Consider the following 18482-nt stretch of genomic DNA (forward strand, 5'->3'; position numbering starts at 1 on the left):
TTATTTCTTGAACCATATTAGTCAAGGTCACACTCAAATCCAACCGCAATTTACTCCACATTTGCGAAAGTCCTTGGGCTTTACAGAGAAACACACAGGCGCTGGCAGAGGCTATCACCACTGAGCAAGGGAGGTAAATCGGTCCACAGAAGATCACTGCTATTGGCGGTGGTTCTCTTCCAGTACACAAAAAGATTAGGGCTCAGGAGAGGAGCCCCAAGTAGGGCTCTACTACCCGAGACCCTCCTTAATCTTCTCTTTCATCACTGCCCAGTAATAAACCGCTCCACGGCCAAGAGCTGAAGGGACCACGTGCGCGTGTGCCGGACCTCTCGATGCCTTTGCAAGGCAACATCTGTGACTGCATCAATTCACACAGTGGGGACAGATGCCCGACGCATTTGCAGACTCGGGGCAAATACCAACCCAGGTGGGCTTCTGTTAGCAGATGGAAGCATTTCACAGCAGTAAGCCTCTCTAAGGAAAGGTGCCTTCTAGCATTTCTCCCCACCTACGTTGTTTCACTCATCCCTACCACCTGTTTTTCCCCCCACAATGCAACCACGTCCGAAAAGCTGAGGCGGCAGTGAACTAGAGCGCAGCTTGGGAGGGAAGAGTCCCAGTCAGAGGTCCGAAGTTACCTGCACCACTGAAGGCATGGGTCAGCTCCGTTCATCTCCTGCCCAAGGCTGAGGTTTGGCAGGTCTGTCTTACCAAGTCTTCCCCACACTGGCACTCATCTTTACCATCTCCTTGGTTTCCGTGCTTCTCCCATTGCCTCTTGTGCTTCCATTAACAGTCATTTCCCAAACTGAAAAACTAAGCAGGGCACTAGAACCCAATTTCTCATTTCACACAGGCAAGCCAAATGGGATTTTTTTTTTTCTCCCACAACAAATTCCTTATTTTAGTTTCTTCACACAGTGCCAGAAGAAGAGGATTTCCACCCACTCCCTTTGGGGCTAAGTCCTGAGCACAGCGCAAGTCATTGTTGGGACATATTTCCTGGCATTAATAGGAAATGTCACAGCTTAGTTTTGAGTGTTCCTGCCCCTGGAAAATATGACCTTGTCTGTTCCATGCTACTGTCAACTTTTTTCTGTTTGTTTGTCTTAAGGTTATTCATCTCATGGCCAGAAGATCCTGGCCTAAGAGGTAGGCAGTCTATCACTCACCAGAACATCATACGGCTAAAAACCACCGTCTTTTCAAAGGACACCTCATGTAAACTAACAAAGAAAATTTCTCACTATTCGCGACCTCTCTGCCCGATACAGAACTTCCATATACTGCATCTGCTTGCAATCCACTTATTCAGCCTATTCGTAGTTACTAGACTAGTGAAAGCAAATACTTCTTATATGTATATATGGACACCTTTTGTTAAAAAATTGTTTAGGATTCCTTAGATTAACTGAATGATAAAGTGCTTCCCACAGTGTTTTTATTATTATTCTTCTCTTTTTGGACAGCACACAATGAGCTGCTTTATGCAGATACACAGAAAAATCAATTGATAAACATAAAGTGCAGTTCACATTAAGAAAACTAACTAATTATGATAAGTTGCTACATAAATTGCTTTGTGACTTTCCCAGCAATCAATTTCAAACTCTAAAAAAGCCTCTGGCTTGAAAACACAATGAGTACCTAACAACTGTGTCAATAACAACAACAGAGAAGACTGCAATGATAATATAAACAGGATAATTATCTTTCTGCAAGTAAGATTTTATGCAAACCGATTTCCTTTTCTTTTCATGTCTGTGATTTAAAGACAGCATGGCTTTTCAGAGTGCATGTGTATTGAGTTGAAAGCCTTCAAAAAGAAGAACTTTGTGTATTAACATTTATTTTTAAGAAGCGCATGTCAATTTTATCTTTTGCCTCAGAAAGTTTAAAGTATTATCTTGAAACTCTTCACCCAATTCTTGAAGGATCGACAGACATTATTAGTTCCAGATGAACCTGAGAACATTTATTTCTAAGGTATGAGCAGGCTGAGCAAACGGAGGCAGAACAGGTAAATCCCCGGAGGATAGTTTGGGGCTTTCACATATCACATCAGTTATATTGCTCCCTCTGGCTCTCCAGAAATTCTACTTTTTCCTTCGACACCAAGTTTTGGAAGCACTATGTCTCCTTTGACATCTATTGGGTCGTAAATTCCAGCACAACTGGACGGCCCCATGCTGCTTGTGCATTCTGAAGTACACCTCCCTCTTCACCTAGGGCATATCTCGACTCCTACAGGGCTGGTAGCTGGCTTTTATGTACGCTACACCCTAAAAATCCGACCGAATGCATTCTGTATAGTCATACCAGTCATCGCTGAAAATTTAATGCGTCAAACACTCCGAGTACACAGGCCAGTATAATGATCACAGGGAAAAACCCAGACAGATCAAGTTCAGGTGTCTCTAAGAGATTATATGCCTACATGCTTTTGCTTGCTTAGGAATGCGAGAGTTCGGAACGATCTTAATTCCAAAGCAAATCTTCAGCACACCCCTGTTCGACAAGAAGAGGAACTGAGAGCAGAATGAACCCTGCTCTCCTTTTGTTCAACAACGCTTTATAAAATTACCGAGGATTAATAGGAAGCTTAAAAATATTCTGTCCCTGGATTTCTGGGCGTTGCTTCTGAATGCAGTTTATGACACTCAAACTCAGATTAGACCATTTCAGAACAAAAAGAAAACGTGTCTGTCAGTTGGCTCAAATATTCTGGTAGAATCTAGACTAGTTTTTCATTTGGGCACTCGTCGTTCAAATGTAAAAGGAGAAAATGTAACGTCTGCGCGTACCATAACACTCGGATCATTAACTGAAGGGACACCAAAACAGGACAGTGGATTGTTCAGGAAGTTCTTACAAGCCAGAATAGATTGGAACTATTAAACCTTGGCATAAATCCAAGCTAAGGCTCTAAAAACTACTTACATAAATATAGGCTTAGTTTTTAATGGAAACTGCTTCTTCTTCCTTTTACCAGTAACCTATGGGGCATAGTCACCACTGGTTGTTCCCAGAAACAAGAGTGCAAGAAAAGGAGACATTTGTAAAACGTTACTGGAAACCAAATGCCTTTGGCAAATGAATAGGTTTTCAAGTAAATCAGGTAATAGACAGTGTTATAAAATACCTGTTTATACAAAGTGCATCCAGCACTTTTTTTTCATATGGGAAAAACAGATTTTCATGATAGTCATGATTCTCCAGAGATAGAATGATAAATTACTATTTTCCCCACCAACTGGAAAGCACTGTTCTTTTCAGAAGGCAATTGGACTCTAAATGCTTACGCGCAACAAAGGAACTTCCTTACCAAAGGTGCCGTTATGAAAAAGGAATATACGACCTGAAGGGGGTGGAGGGCGGGAGCCTTTTCCACACATCAGGCAAATTACTCTTACAAAGACATTATTACAATTTAAAAATTTCTTTTTCCATCCATTTCAACTATGTTAAGAACAGAAAGCTCTATTTTAAGATTTTTATATGTACCCAGGTAATAAGTTGTCAGTAAGGAACAGGAGGGTACTTGGGCCATAGGTACAAAGCACTTAGAAGAAAAAAACAGACATAAACAAAATTTTTGGAGCAAGTTTCTACTAAAATGCACTACATTTCATTACTTTTGTGCACTGGGAGCAGGGCCATTTCTATTTAAAAAACCCCCAAACAATAAGTAACTGATGTTTTTTTCTTAAAGGTAGATACATCTGGGCAAGCAGAAAGGTGGGGCCCGTTTCATTTTGTTGCATCAGAAAATTTGAAAACTAGAACAATACCAGCAGTGGACTTTAAAAATAAATGAAGCACATTGTATGACGGGAGGACGTGTCTTTAAACCGACTTGTTTTATCTGGGTATGAGAATTGTACAAACTTCACACAAGTAAACCACTGGTGCCTAAAACGACATAAAATGAAATACAAAATGCCAGTTTAACAAAGACCAAGGAAAGACACTTCAGAGTTCGAGATCATTGTTTTGGAATCAAATAAAAAATAAAATTTGTTATAAAATTACCACTTTGGAAGGCTTGGCTAATGGCACAGCAATTAGATCTCATGAAGAATCAAGTCATATTGCTGTCAGGTGCCCAAAACCTGCACGGAAGGCCAAGGTATTTTCTGCTAAAAAATTAAATCTGCATAAATATCAACAGTGGGATCAAGTAAAGGTACAACTCGGAAAAGCAGGTCTAAGCAACAAAGTAAGGGAAAACAACTTTCCCAAGATGGAAGAAGAGGCATTTTCTAAAGCTTAAAAATGTGTATCCAATGCTTATTGTTCTCCTCACGTACTTATATCACTTGTTAGGATGCTTGAGAATATAACATTTAACAGTGATTATTCCGTATCCATCCGTGCTGACGCTGCACTGTCACATGCCATTTCTGTGGGCTCTGAAAGTGAGAGATTTTCACAATTCCTGAATATTGTCTGTACAAAATATGAAGTCAACCCAAACAGACCAGGTCCTGTCTGGAAATAATAGGCTGTACGCATGAACACAAAAGCTATACGATGCACGGCGCAACACGTGCAGAATTACGTGCTTTTTCTCTCCCTGCAAAATTCATGGCTAAATAGAGTGAGAAATGTCCAAGTAAAACCATACCCTTCAAATACATGCAGTTTGCTCCTGCTCCCCCTTCCGATCCCCCCAAAATCAATTTACAGTGATACCAAGTCATTTGCCAGGCTTTCAGATTCTGGTAAACACAAGTTTCTCCAGGGACAAACAAGAGCACTCAAACTTACAGCATCCTTCTTCCCAGTTTGCACTGAAAACTGCCAATATTTACATACGGAACAGCTGATTCAATCATCTTTTACAATACTGAGAGCATTCAGTGAGAAATAAAATTGAGGATATTCAGGACCTAAAATAGCTCGTTTAAGTATTTCATTCTTTTCTTGGAGATTTTTCTATTGACTCCAATTCATCTTTTATGGGCTTGTGAACTTAGAGATTTTTTCTTTGTATAAAAGAAGTTGATTGAGTTAATGGGCTCTGCCAGCAGGTTGTTCCAAGCTTTATTTACAACACCTGGAATTTTGGAAAGTTTTCTTAATTATTTCCTTGTGAATATATTTTATATATACGTATATATAAACTTATGGGATCATGCTAACAATGTCTCTTTAGGGCCAATTTTTTGGATGACGCTTTCTTCGCCATTCACTTTATAACTGCTTAATCATCAAGGAAATTTTCAGCACGTTTAGCATGCAAAGCAGAATATTTCTGGGAAGAGTAAAGAGAAGTAATAAAGAGTTATGTGAACAGCTAAGGGTAGAAAGTGGATAATCTGGGGAATATAATTTTCCCCTTTTATAGGAAGGGAGCAGGCATTCTCGAACCCTAGCGAAGACAGCGGTACTTGGAACCTGCCTAGCTCCGGCGCTGAACGGGCACCCACACGGACACGTCTGCAGTGCCCGCTGGAGCCGCACGAGTGCTGTATTGCGAGAGAATTCAATCACTAATGCAGGCACACGCTTCTGAGGCTTCATGCCACTGGCATTTCTTTTGCCAAGCCTGATTCCAAAACCAGCCATGAAGCCACGCTCCTAACTCACTATCGTCTAAATAAACTCATATAAGGACACCTGGCTTTTAATGGTGCTTTTAACATGTTTTCATAGAACTTAGGCATTTACAACATTCTCTCATTCTACCTATTGTCTTATTAGACCTCTGTTTAATCCAACACCAGAAACCCAACCTCAGTGCAAATACGCTTACCTGAAAATCAAAGCCACAACACAAATCTGGGGAATTGGGGTGGGGGGGGTGGGGGTGTAGTTATTTTATTTTGGGCTTTTTCGTAATCTCTCAGGTGCGTGCTCAAATCCGGGATTTTGGTTTGGTCCTTCCTCTTTTAAAAGTACCAGTTACTACAAGAGCTCACTGTCAGAGCACAATGCACCACAGCACTTTCAGGACATCCGATTTCCACTTCACCGGATCAATTTACACCCAGACTAGGATGTAGCTTCACACCCAGCTTTAACCCTCGTGCAAGGGCAGTGATACGGGCTGCAGCAAATTAAAGCCTAATCAGTTCCTTTCCTCGTCCTTCCCACCTGAGCCACAGCTCCTTTCTCAGCTGCATTGCCTGCCTGATTCCTTCAGGTTTCAGGTAACGAAGCATTTTACTAACACTGCCTCAATCTTCTGCAGCACTGCAGAATTTGAACATACACTAAAACAAAGCTACCATCAATTCATAATTGTAAAACTGACGTTGATTCTAGTATCCTATACAAAACCTGCCTCTGTGCAAATGGTTTACATGATCAACACTAAATCAGCGTCTAATGGGGGAAACGAGTATTTTTGCTCTGGTTTTAAGCCAACCAAATGCTGCAAGCTTTAGAAATTTCTCCTTCGTATAACAAAGGTGAAAGCGCTTCAGTTTTTCACCTGTTCCCTGAACTCTTAGCTCCGCAGGTATGCGGAAGGAATTTAAGAATTTGCCCGAGGTGCTTTTTGAGTTCTAAGGATTGGTGAAAAAGGAAATTGAACGCTGAATCGCCTTTAATGTTGAAAAACACAGAAGAATCCCTTTTTATTGCAATGAAAACGTATTAACATTTCAAAATTACAGCCCTGAACTGTTAAACTGCCAAAAAGCTCTCTCTTTACAAATATTAGAAAGTTTACAAATTCTCTCAAAATCACCAATGCTGCATGTAATCATCTACTTAGTGATATTTAAGCGCTCTAATCTCTTTACATTTTTCTCACACACACACAAAAAAATATCACTCAGTGTTATTATCCATAGATTTATTTGCTTTCCCAGTAGACTGCCTTTAAACCCCATTCAATAAGAGTTAAAAATCTGTAGTCCTGACAGGTGTGGTTTTCCCATCTAGTGTTCTCCGTAAAGTGCTAGTGCCGCAGTAACTGATACGGAGAAGGCCTCGGAGCAAAGCTTACCGCCTCGCAGCCGTTCACACCGACAAGTTTGGGTCCTACCTCTGTGGTTGGTGAGGTCTCTGGATCCCGACGGCAGAGGGGTGTAGTGCATCTCTGGAGAGGTGGAGGCAGCATCACCGGAGGCCTGGGCGACAAAACAAATGTTATCGGCATTCTGGGTAAAAGTCAATGATTATGCAAAGAGGCTGCACCTGCGAGATGAGTGCTGTGATGTGGGTACAGGTGCACAGAGTCACCAGCCACGGAGGATTAATTAGTGCTTGCTAAGGCTGCCTGCAATCCTCCAGGGTAGTTGTACTGGCAAGAGTTTGCACAATGATATTAGGTATCATTACTAAAAGAATATTCTCATACAGCTCACAGCTTCAAAAGATTAACCTCTTTATCGGGAGATCTTTGGCAAACGTTAAAAATGTTCCTTTTGGTGAAACAGGCTAATATTTACCTGGAAAAAGTTACGAGTGAATCCATAGGTAAGAAAGGAGACACAAAGTAGAAAGCTGGGATAAGATAACGTACTTCTCAAAACTAAGCAAAAACCTGATTCTGCCATTCTGCTGTCCTGGGACCTAAAGCAAAGGGATCTCTTAAAAATTAATGATAATGCCTATAATGCACAAAAGTGGACAAGTACATAGAAATGTTGCTAACAAACACTGAAAAACACCAAAAGTCTAATGCATTTAAAGAAGTACGTACCAAGAAGCCTTGCTCAGAATCCTTAAAAGCAAAGTGTTAAGGGAGAAGAGAGGAAACCCAAGTCTTTCCCCATAATAAACACTTCAAGACCCTACAATTCCAATTTAAAAAGATTAGACTGCGGAGCTTTAGTTTACAATAATCTTCACGCAGCTGGAGATTTCATCTGAAGGAAAGAGCAACATAAAGCCAAGACAAGCCACATTTACCACCTTACTTTTTAGTTACACGCAGCAGTGTTGCATTGTCAGGAGGAGAGAGGGAAATAAAGGATTGAGTCAGTGAATACAACCATCATCACCGGTTTTAAAATTTAGCTGAAGTTAGATGGGTTTATATCACAGCAGTGGCATGTCCAGCCTCAGGTACAGAGCTTGCTCTGGAGCGATTACAATCTACCCACTGCAACGTACGTAAGACAAGGACAGGCTTTAATAGAAGACACAAAGGCCAGCGGTCACCAAAAGTTACATGATGATTTGTAATAGAATAAAGAGAAGAAACACAGAAGCTAAACTATTTCTCAAATCTCATGGTAATTTACTAAAGGGAGTCTTGAGGAAATAATTGCTATCTTCTGTGCAGGTTGTTCCCTAATGATATATTGGCCTATCAGCTGCAAAAGTCAAAGAAATCCACCTCAATCTTACTTCTTAATTTGTAATTAACCATACCCTCAAAAGTATTTCTTTTTAACTGAAATGAATTCAAAACCAGACAACAATGTCTGGTTAAGATGAAAGTGTAAAATAGGGCTATAATGTTTTGGAGAAGAAAAAGGTTAAATACTAATTAAAATCTTCATTGCCAGCCTAAACCTGAGAACAACAATGGGAACACGCAGCTCAATGTACCCTGAAGTACTGGAAATCTTCCTTCTGATGACCGCATCTCAGAACATCTCAGAGCACATAACATCTCAGAGGATGGGATAGATGCCCCTGACACCCAGCAATGTAACATCTGAAGATAATTTCAGGAACAGGCACGTCTTCACCACTGTTTTCTTTGGGCCTAATTGTTCTGGGTAAGACAAGAAGAAAAATGTCACTAACTCTTTAACGTAAGACTTCATCCCTGTAAATCACTCCAAAAGCTGGAGGAGTAAGTGGTCTCGTACTGTACACTCTAGATGTTATCTGCCTATTCAAGTGTACTTATTTGGGGCTCTGATAATAGTGAAGGCTTCTCTTTGGTACTTTTAATCTCAATTTAGACTGTTGACAGCTTGATGATAGCTTTTCCTAAAATTACTGGAAGAGACTTTGCCTTTTCAGCAATACACCACCGAGTGGGCAAAACTCAAGAGCTTCTAAAAAGGATATTGGAGTGAAGGCGCAATTTAGCTTTATTTCCAATTTTAGGAAAAGCAAGAACAGGAGGGTTTGTTTATTGGTGTTTTGCTGTTATTTTATGTACAGTATATAATTCCCTGTCAAATATAGAACAGTTTTCACTACCTTTGAGCTAAGCATTCAGTTAGAGCAACTTTAATTCTATGGAATACCATCCAGGGTTAGGATTGTTTTGCACAAACACTGGCTGGAGTTCTGAATCACGTTTCTGAGTCAGCCTCTGCACCAGCAGAGAGCGAGCTATTTGTTTTCCCCACCACATAGTGACGCCTGGACCTAAGCTATTTTCCAAACAGATTTGTAGAGTGCATTACTCTTAATATTCGCAGGACTATTTTGACAGTGACGCACTGACATGTGACAGTTGTGTCTGCAAGTACTGGATACACGTGCATCACAAGCTCTTGTTGCAGTGGAAAGGAACTACCAATAGCTTTGAGGAAAGCTGGTTAAAACGGGTGCCACCTTCAGTTCCACAGGCACAGGTCACCAAATAGCTCAGCAACGAATTTCTAACGGTGTTATTACAGGAGGAGCTTGTACTCTTGCAAGCATTACAGTAACCTGAATTTTGCAGTATATCATGGTACAAGGTTATCAAAGTTACAAGGCCAATAGGGTTAAACTACTCACAGCCTAAGTTATGCACATAACCAAACACTGGCTAAATTGAGGTGTCTCTGCCTTCATATTAACCTGTAAGTTTTGTCCGAGCTAAGAATTGTTGTACTTGATACTAAATGGACAGACTGTAGAAGAGTACCAGATTTCAAACCATATTCATCAAAATTACAGATCCTGTAGAATCTGCAGTAGGAAAAATACACAGACAACCACCAACCAACCAACAAAAAACCCAACCAAAAAAAAAACCCAAAGCCTAAACTTTGAAGTCATTTTAACTAAAGCAATGGTTATTGTTTAGGAAATTGTACTTTCTGTTGACGAGGAAGACGTGGCTTGATATTAGGTTATATTGGCTATAATGGAATATCATTAATACCCGTTGATAGTTGATATTCTATTTGTGTCACGGAGCTTGTATTTGTACCCTGGTATTTCTCTACTAATACTTACCGTCATTTCTAAGCAATGCCACAAACTCCGTGCACACCTACGCACACCAGTAACTGAAGTAGCCATCAGTGTATTATACCTGACATGGACTTATGGAAAGATGTGGTAAGTGAGATTACATACAAACATACTCACACACACATACAAGCAAGGGAAGATTTCCTTAGCTAAATAAAAGTTTAATTCCAAAATATTTTCAGAGGACATCACAGAGAGAAGTCTTCGCCTGATCAAGCCATCATCCAAAAGATCCTAGCATCTGCTAGGGTGCAGAATGAGACGGGGTAGCAAAACCCAAAATAATTAAGAAAATATTATTTGCTATGGGGCTCAAGACATAGACTAAGGATTCTCTTGTATCTGATACCTTAGAAAGATTTTAAGTGTTTGGGATTTCTTTCTTGCAACGTATTTGTCATCTAGTGTGGGAACATCTCAAACCTCCAGCATTTTCTTTAGGGAACTGATGAAGAGGCAAATTTCTTGGGGACAGCATGATACTCATTCTCTAAGCCTGACCCACAATTATCAAGAATTCTTGTGGTCTGTGATACTGCTGTTTGTTTCCATTCATCACAGTTTTAACACTTGTCAAAGTCATCTAGTAAGGTCACAGAGAAATGACCTTAGCAATTTGAAAGCTCGTTGCTTCTCATTTGGTGATTTACATTCAAATAAAAATGGAAAACAACATTGTGACATTGCAGCGATCAGCCCAATGGTACATCTCACGTTACCAGATTCAAAACTTGGATTTAGTAAGAAAGTATGAGTTATTTCAAAAGATTTTTAATATATCCACAGGGAAACTACAATTAAAATGCAGGAAATCACTGCATTATCCATTTTTTAAACTGGCAAAAACATTTCTCCAGAAAGATATATGATTAATGGGACAATCTGTGGTGTAGTTCCAACTGGAAGTATCAACCCATACTCGCGTTTGAAAAACTTCTCCTTTTATGTAAGCAAACAGTAATATTTTCCTGATAAGCTTATCCTGTCTCAAATGCACCCAATGCTTAAAATTAATCACACTTTAACAGATACGTGGCTTACTATAATTTTAAGAAATGTCTGCGTAAACATCTACTTAGGCTACGGACTGCTTTTGGATCTCTTGGGCTCACGTATCTCCCCCAAGAGACACAATGGCAACAGTCTTCAATAATTCATATCTATTTTGAAAACTTGCCTGCGTAGCTGCCTACCGATACATCAGCCATGTGTCGAATCTACCCCTTTGTAGCACTGGCGGCAGCAGCTCCCGTGGCTTAACCCGTGAGAACATTGGACCATCGTGATTTGTTCACATTTGTGATAAAATGTACAGAAGCTTTCCATGGAACTCCTCCTCGAATTTTTTTTCCACAAACCTTTAGACACAGCTAACTAGAAATTAACTGTTTACAGATAAAATGTGTATCTATAAATCATGTGTAAATGTGTGATGAGGAACACAGGCTGTCTAATAACAGAAAAAAAGATTTAAATGTATTTATTTGGGGTTGAATTTATGACATGCTTGCAGAGAGTATCAAAACACTGCTTTAGAGGGACTGTTCCTTCCCATGAGTTTGCAGGGCACCAAGCGCAACGGGGCTTTCATTTCACTGTGAGGTCTTAGAGACTTGGGATAGCAGAAAATATTACAGGAAGCAACAATATACCAAGTCTTTAACCGTTCCGTCCTAGGGAGCGGTCAGGGAAGGACAACTTTATTCACAATGTATTGGCTTTTCTATGAACTCAGGAATATACAGCCAGTGAAAGGAAGGGATAAAGTGTGAGCGGAGGAAATTAAGGAAGGGGCAAGAAACGCACGAACGCAGGACCTGAGAGGACCACTGTACACGGAGGCTACAGAAGGTCCTGCTTCCTTCTCCGTACCTGTAAACCAGCCCAGAGGTGTCAGTGGGCCACCCTGAGTTTGCCACCCACCCCAGTTCTGTTATGTTCCAGAAAGCCAACAGGTGGCACGGCATGCCACCGTGGGAGGGCGCTGCCGCGACGAAATGGGACCTCCCAGCTCCCCTGCTCCACCGCCAAGCTCGGGTGACTCCCAGTTAGCAGTTGCCTTTATTAAACAAACCTCCAGCATCAATTAGAGTCACTTTAATTAAGGGGGAGATGGGGAAGAGATGCACGGTGTTATCACGACTTGCCTGATCTCTATCGGCTTACTGAGGTGACGTCCTAACCCGGCATAGAAATAGTGATTTATTGTAAAATCTGGTTTGAGACGTTTGACCACGGTGCTGAAAAACAGAAGAACATAGCAGCTGAGTATGGGGCGGGAGACGGGAAAGAAGGAAAGGGGTATCGCCCGCTTTTGTCTCAGTGTCACGCCTTTGACTGCGCCTCTCGTATTTGGCTGAATGTCACCAAGATCTGAACAACTTACTTTCATCAGCAGCCTTTTTTAAAAAAATTGAAACCAGTAATTTAACCAGTCCTAATAAAGAAGACAAACACAAACACAATCTGATTACTCTGAACTGATATGCCATTTAACTTTATTTTTATAGAAGTATCTCATTAGAAATAATTTTGTAGAGAAATGTAAGGAATCTTTTTCCCAAGGTTTTAGGTTTTGTGTTTTGGCTTTTTTTATTGATAATTAAGAGAATTCATTGGACAAGAAACAAACGTAAGGGCAGGTGTTAGTAAGATAAGGGGTTTTTTTGTTTGTTTTATCCTTTTTTGCCTACTAATCTAATACTAATAATAATAATTTTTCAAAAAATCATCAGGAGTCTGACCTTCTGAGTCTGTGATGCATAACTTCTAGCATGATGTGGAAGTGCAAAAGGATGCAAACACAAAGTAAAGCGTGAAAGGGGAAAAAAACAACGCAAATAATAGCATTTAGAAGAAAATGAAGTCAGCCACACACCAGCAACCGGGTCTCAAGAGTCTGGGCGTCTAATTCGACTAAAGGATTGTTTAATCCCCGAATTCCACTCGTCAAGGAATAAAACCCCCAATATTGGACGGTACTAGTAAGGGAGCATCCTGTGCAGTATCAGCATATACTGCACATCTGCTGCATCGAAACAAATTTGTAGGGACCGATGGTTCAAAAATACAAACGCTCTGCTGGTTTTGGCAACCGCACACATTCCTCCAAATACTTTCAGCTGCTGAAGGAAGTGAAGGGGGACTGTAGTTCAGATAAGCCAATCCTCTTTGAATCATGGTTTGAGAAACAGTAAAATTTAAATGACTCTGCTTTCCAAATCAAATCTCTCTGCTAGACATTTCCTTTTTACAGTTCTAAACACAAGAATAAACAAAAAATTATCTAATATTTATACCTCTGTTAGCAAAAAATGCTGCAACCCATTTCTGGCATTTTTAAATTCAATAAATAACACCAGTGTCTCAGCTATAATCAGGAGTGTGACTTTGAACTCGGCAAATATTCATTCCGGACATTTTAGCAGCCTATTTTCATATGCGATGCTATTAATAGAGTAGACCAAATTATTACAGTACTGGGAAGACAAGGAGAACAGCAATCTTATATTTTGGTTGGCCTTCCAATTCCAATGACCTTTAACAAGAAAAGGCAAGAGAATTTTGCTTATTTAACAGAAGTAGTGGAGCTTAAGAAGATTCAAAGCACTTCAGAATCTATTTCCCTTATTCTCATATAAGAGAGATCATCACTTCTCACTTGGATTTACTTTACCTTTTGGTTTTCACTTAGTGTTAAATTGCAAGGTTGAAAGCAGGGTACAACTGGATCAAAAATGTAAATGAACATCAGATAATTCTTATGCATTTAGGCTTAATTGAGTGTAATCGATATGTCTGGTGTGCAGCCAAATTCAACTATTGTGAAAAGCACCTAATATATGGACATTATTTTTGGACTACTGAATGCCAGAAAATAATGAGCTGGCATTCAGCTTTGGTGAATCAGACCTTGAATTTTCATCTAAGAGCAGTTTTGAATTATTACTGAAGATAAGGTGTAAATGTGCAAGGGAATTTTATCCATGTTTCTCCCATGAATCATAAATGAGGAAAAAAATTACAGTCTAAATTGCACTTAAAAGGAATAAAGTCTTTTCATGTCATACATGATTTATCAAAATGATCTCATTTTAAGAGTACTGTGGTGTATCTTGATTAATAACATTAGTAAGCATGATGAATGGCCTCTTTAATGGTAACACAGAATTTATTGGCAAAATCCCTGCTTCTACCAAAAAGAGTGGGAAATAAAACACACAGCAGCTAGTAACTTGCAGAAACAGCTTAAGTAAGCTCTCTCCTATTTTGCATTTAGAGATCTATAAAAATTCTTGATTTCAGTTTATACTCGGGTTCATTTTGGAAACAAGTAACAGGTTTTAGCTCATGTTGCGGCTCTAACCAGGACAGAAGTCACCCTGCAGTCCCCTGCAAAACGAGCTGAACTCTGCATGTACTGTAAGAGGATGTAGTGTATTAAGGTCTTTCGAGAACATCGGCCCCATCCCCTTATGACCTTTTTCAATATCCTCTTCATATTGCTTTAATATCCTAAATGCTTCCCTTCTCCCATTACTCCATCTTCCCCCTCCTCCCACCCCCCTTTTTTTTTTTTAAGCCTGCTCCAGCCTGCCCTAACTAATTTCCTTTTGGGCTGACAGATCAGAGGCCTTCCTACCACTGTTCCTTTTAGACCTGTGAAGCCCTCCTCGTAATCCTGCTGCTTGTCCACAATTAATCTTTCCAGTTGCCACATTATTAACACTACCACCCACAGACAGAGGATGCCTGAGCGCGGCTGGACACTCGCTCCCCACTGGAGCATCAAAGTTGTCAATCACGCACTAGTCAGAAAGTTGCCTGCTGTCAACATCAGAGGTTTTCATCCTCTCCTACCCGCTGATCAAACATTTTTCTTCAGAAGATTAATTCAAAGTCCCCACCCATTTCCTCCCATATCCTCTTTCCCTTTTAGGTTTACTCAATGATCCATCTTCTCTATGGAAAAGGAGGCAGTGTATAATAGAAATCCTTTCAAAACAAAAGTGCGGCAAAACTAAATTTAAATCCCAGCTGTTATCAACCTCTTCCCCCCCGCGCAAGTTAAACACCTTAAAGAGCTTGGATTAGACCTAGTCACAAATGCCTTTCTTTGATCAAAGGCTCCGAGACTTTACACAAATATAATCACAAGGCAATGACTGCATCTAAGGAGCCTGAATTGATTTGTTCTACTGTAACGTATAGCATACAAAAACACCCGTCGGGTTTTCTGACTGCCAAGACCACTCTTTTTCAGCTAAACAGAATTTTAGCCCAGATCTTTAATCAAGAATTTTAGCATCTTCTTAATACTAATTTTTCAAGCTTAATTAAAAAAAAAAAAAAAAGTTACTTCTTACAGCGTGGTATTTGCTTTGTATCTTTTTAAAAATTTTATCTTAGCTACCCACATGTAAAAGCAGAAGGATGCAAGGGGTTCTGCTGCTCGCTCGGTTCAGTTTAATGAGTTGAAGGAAAGCAGCTTTGCTATTACCACCCCTTCCTAATCGTATACCAGATTCTAATATTTTCATTTGCGATGAGTTAAAGCTCGCTGCTCAAGTGGCTCAGTATCGTTCGTTATGGTAGAGAACAGGATGCGTCCCTAAAGGAGCACTGAAACATGCTAGCAACACGACAGTGAACGGAAGGAATACCCATTAACACAATCCAACAAGTAATCTGTTCACTGTAAAACTTAATGCTAGGTTTTAAAATAAGAATAAATCCATTTAAAATCGCACTACAAAGTAAATTTGGTGTTGCTAAATCATAGTCGTCCCTAAAATAGATTTTTCTATGCTCTTGCTTCTCTTAGACTGGTATTACTGAAAATCAGGGAATCGACAAAAGACCCCGAAAAGTATAAAACAATAAAGGAAAATCTGCTGGTCTTGACTCCCAGTCTGGGTTAGGGAAGGTAAATCCAAACAAGAAGCACGTTTTATCTTGCATTTCTTGACCAGCATCTTTACATTCTTCACCCTCCGGGAACACCCACGCTGCCTTCTTTTCATCTGCAGCACGCAGGATTCAATGGGCTTACACGCCAGTAAAATGAAGTGCAAGAAAAATAACCACAAATAGGCCCGTCATACCCCAAACCAGAAAACTGCAACTCTCGCTAAAGAATTTTGAGTGGTCACAGACAGCTCTCCTTTGAGGTGTCCTGTAAAGCGGACCACAGAGGACCCCCCAGCTGCCAGCCGATGCTAACCCTCTTCTTCCAAGGTCCCACCTCAGCAACGCCGAAACGTGCCATTTATTGCATTTCACTCGCTGCCCAACAGCTCCGAAGGAGCGACAGGCCAGTACTGCAGGTTCAGGTATTACAGCTTCAACACAACATGCACAAGCATCGGTAGGTCACGGAGGCGAAGGGAAGTACACTGACGAGGTATTAGCTCCCAAGTTTCCTTCAGTCACTCCCTGCAATATTTTCAGCCAATTCCATCACAACTACAGAACGCAGCACGACTGGAGCAATTACTGGGATCAGACTCTGCTATGGCATGGCGACAGCACACCAGCTACATCCAAACACAGCCGCAGAACTCAGACACACATTACACACAACACACTTAGTACTTTTCATCCACCTGTATTTGGAAACACAGATGGTTCAGAACGTCTACGCTTGGTTTTGCCAATCTAGTATGTCTATATAGTCTTCAAAAGCCGAGACAGAATCAGCGAGGTGAATTGCTTTTTTTAGATAGGAACCTCTGAGACCACTCCATAAATTAAATCAGTAACATAATTTCATCGCTTCCAAACACATCCAACGACAACCGGAGGAATGCAGAACTGCGTACGTTTCACTGGCCAAGCACAGTTGTTTGCAACACCGGAGGGTTTTCTCTGCGTTGCCATTCACCCTGCCGTCCCCCGCTTGCGTAATTTGTTTTCAGAAGCATGGACAATGCTGCAAAAATGAAAGCCAGGTCCTAAAACCTGTGAGCTCGCAGCAGTTAATGACAATTGCTGGGTTGCACTGATCTCCTTGCTCAGTGGGCACAGGCGTGAAGAAATGGGAAGGTTAAAAATGCTTTCAAGGCATCTTCATTCTCTCACGTGGGAATACAACCGAATTGCAGCTAAAAGCTCTTGCCACACTACTCAGTCAGCAGAAGGGGGTGCTGTAGTGTAACCTATTTAAAATGCAAATAGAGTAACTTTTGTAACAGCAGATTAAAACTAGCGTTTTATTCACTTGGCGTACCCACAGCACACTGAACGCTGGAATGGGGCTCGCCACTGCACACCGCAGGTTATTAATAGAGCTCAGAATGGTGTTGCTAAATGTGCAAGTTAAAAGCAAATAAACAAAAATGGATTTATCTGTGGTATTTATTCTCCGGGAGAATTCAGCGAGGCCCGCCTTACACTGCACATTTGTTTATCCAAGATCACTGAGGCCTGTTTTTTTTTTTTTTGTAAGTGTTTGATTGACAGTGACTTACCACAGTCTGAAGTTCTGGGATATGTGATCTATAACATTAATATTCTAGAGAGAAACGAAGGCATTTGCAACCTGGACAAATAAAAACTATTAAATAAGACACGCGGGAAAGAGTATAGTGCTCAACCGCTACTGTCTGACAGGCATTTCTGGCCTCTCGGGAACTACCAGCACATGAGAAAACACAGAGTCAAAGGCCTCAGCAGAACCAAATCAACACTTTGTGCTATGGCTTTACACTTCATTTTCCGGCAGCGTCAGGTGTTAGGGCAGGCAAGTGGGTTTCTCCTCTATATTCAAGCCAATTCCTGTGTTCTTCATCTCGTTCTCTCAGAGATTCATCAAAAATGCGATTTAATTACATCTCCCCCCCGCCTCCCCCTCCCAAAAAGAGTGTAAACATGACTCCTTTTTATCTCCTGATACATCTGGACAAGTAGACAATGTGCTAAAACAAAATAAATCTGCCCTGACAGTCACATCAAAGGGTTCAGCTAGGGGCTTGCAGCTACTTAAGGCACAGGAATGTTGTTGCTAAGCATCGCTCTACAACCTATCAGTCCCTTAAAGAAGAGCTTTTTTCTTTCAGAGGGAGATGAGGAAAGCTGGAGAGTGGGAACCAGACTGCAAAGGGAGATTGGGGATTTTGGAGGATTTTGAAGCTTAAAGTGAATTGTGTGAAGAAAAGGGGGGCTTCTTGACATACAGTCTATCTTTGGGGGGGGGGGGGGGGGGCAAGTAGGGGAGGAAGGAGGGGTTAAAACTTGTTGATGAAACATCCTCTGAATTTTCCCCTTGGATAAAACCAAGCAGAGTCTTTGATATCCTTTTTCAAATCCCCGTACTTAGAGCAGATTCAAAATAGACAGATTGTGACCAAAAGCAAGAGGGCTGGGGTACCCAG

The 18482-nt window shown here is 40.8% G+C and overlaps 1 protein-coding gene across 3 annotated transcripts in view; it reads right to left on the bottom strand.

Moving 5' to 3' along the window:
• LRMDA (leucine rich melanocyte differentiation associated) overlaps window positions 1-18482 on the bottom strand; it is a 676631-nt gene that overhangs the window by 102163 nt on the left and 555986 nt on the right. The window contains exon 6 of one of the 3 annotated variants that reach the window (XM_075109327.1): window positions 7001-7085. The exons of 1 other annotated variant lie outside the window; for it this stretch is intronic. In XM_075109327.1, the coding sequence (XP_074965428.1) occupies window positions 7001-7085 (85 nt within the window). Of the gene's footprint in view, window positions 1-6999; window positions 7086-18482 lie in introns of those variants that run through there. One more of the 3 variants, XR_012663092.1, reaches the window with a different exon arrangement.

The sequence above is a fragment of the Phalacrocorax aristotelis genome, chromosome 14 (assembly GCF_949628215.1).
Source record: "Phalacrocorax aristotelis chromosome 14, bGulAri2.1, whole genome shotgun sequence".
In the NCBI taxonomy this organism is placed as follows: domain Eukaryota; kingdom Metazoa; phylum Chordata; class Aves; order Suliformes; family Phalacrocoracidae; genus Phalacrocorax; species Phalacrocorax aristotelis.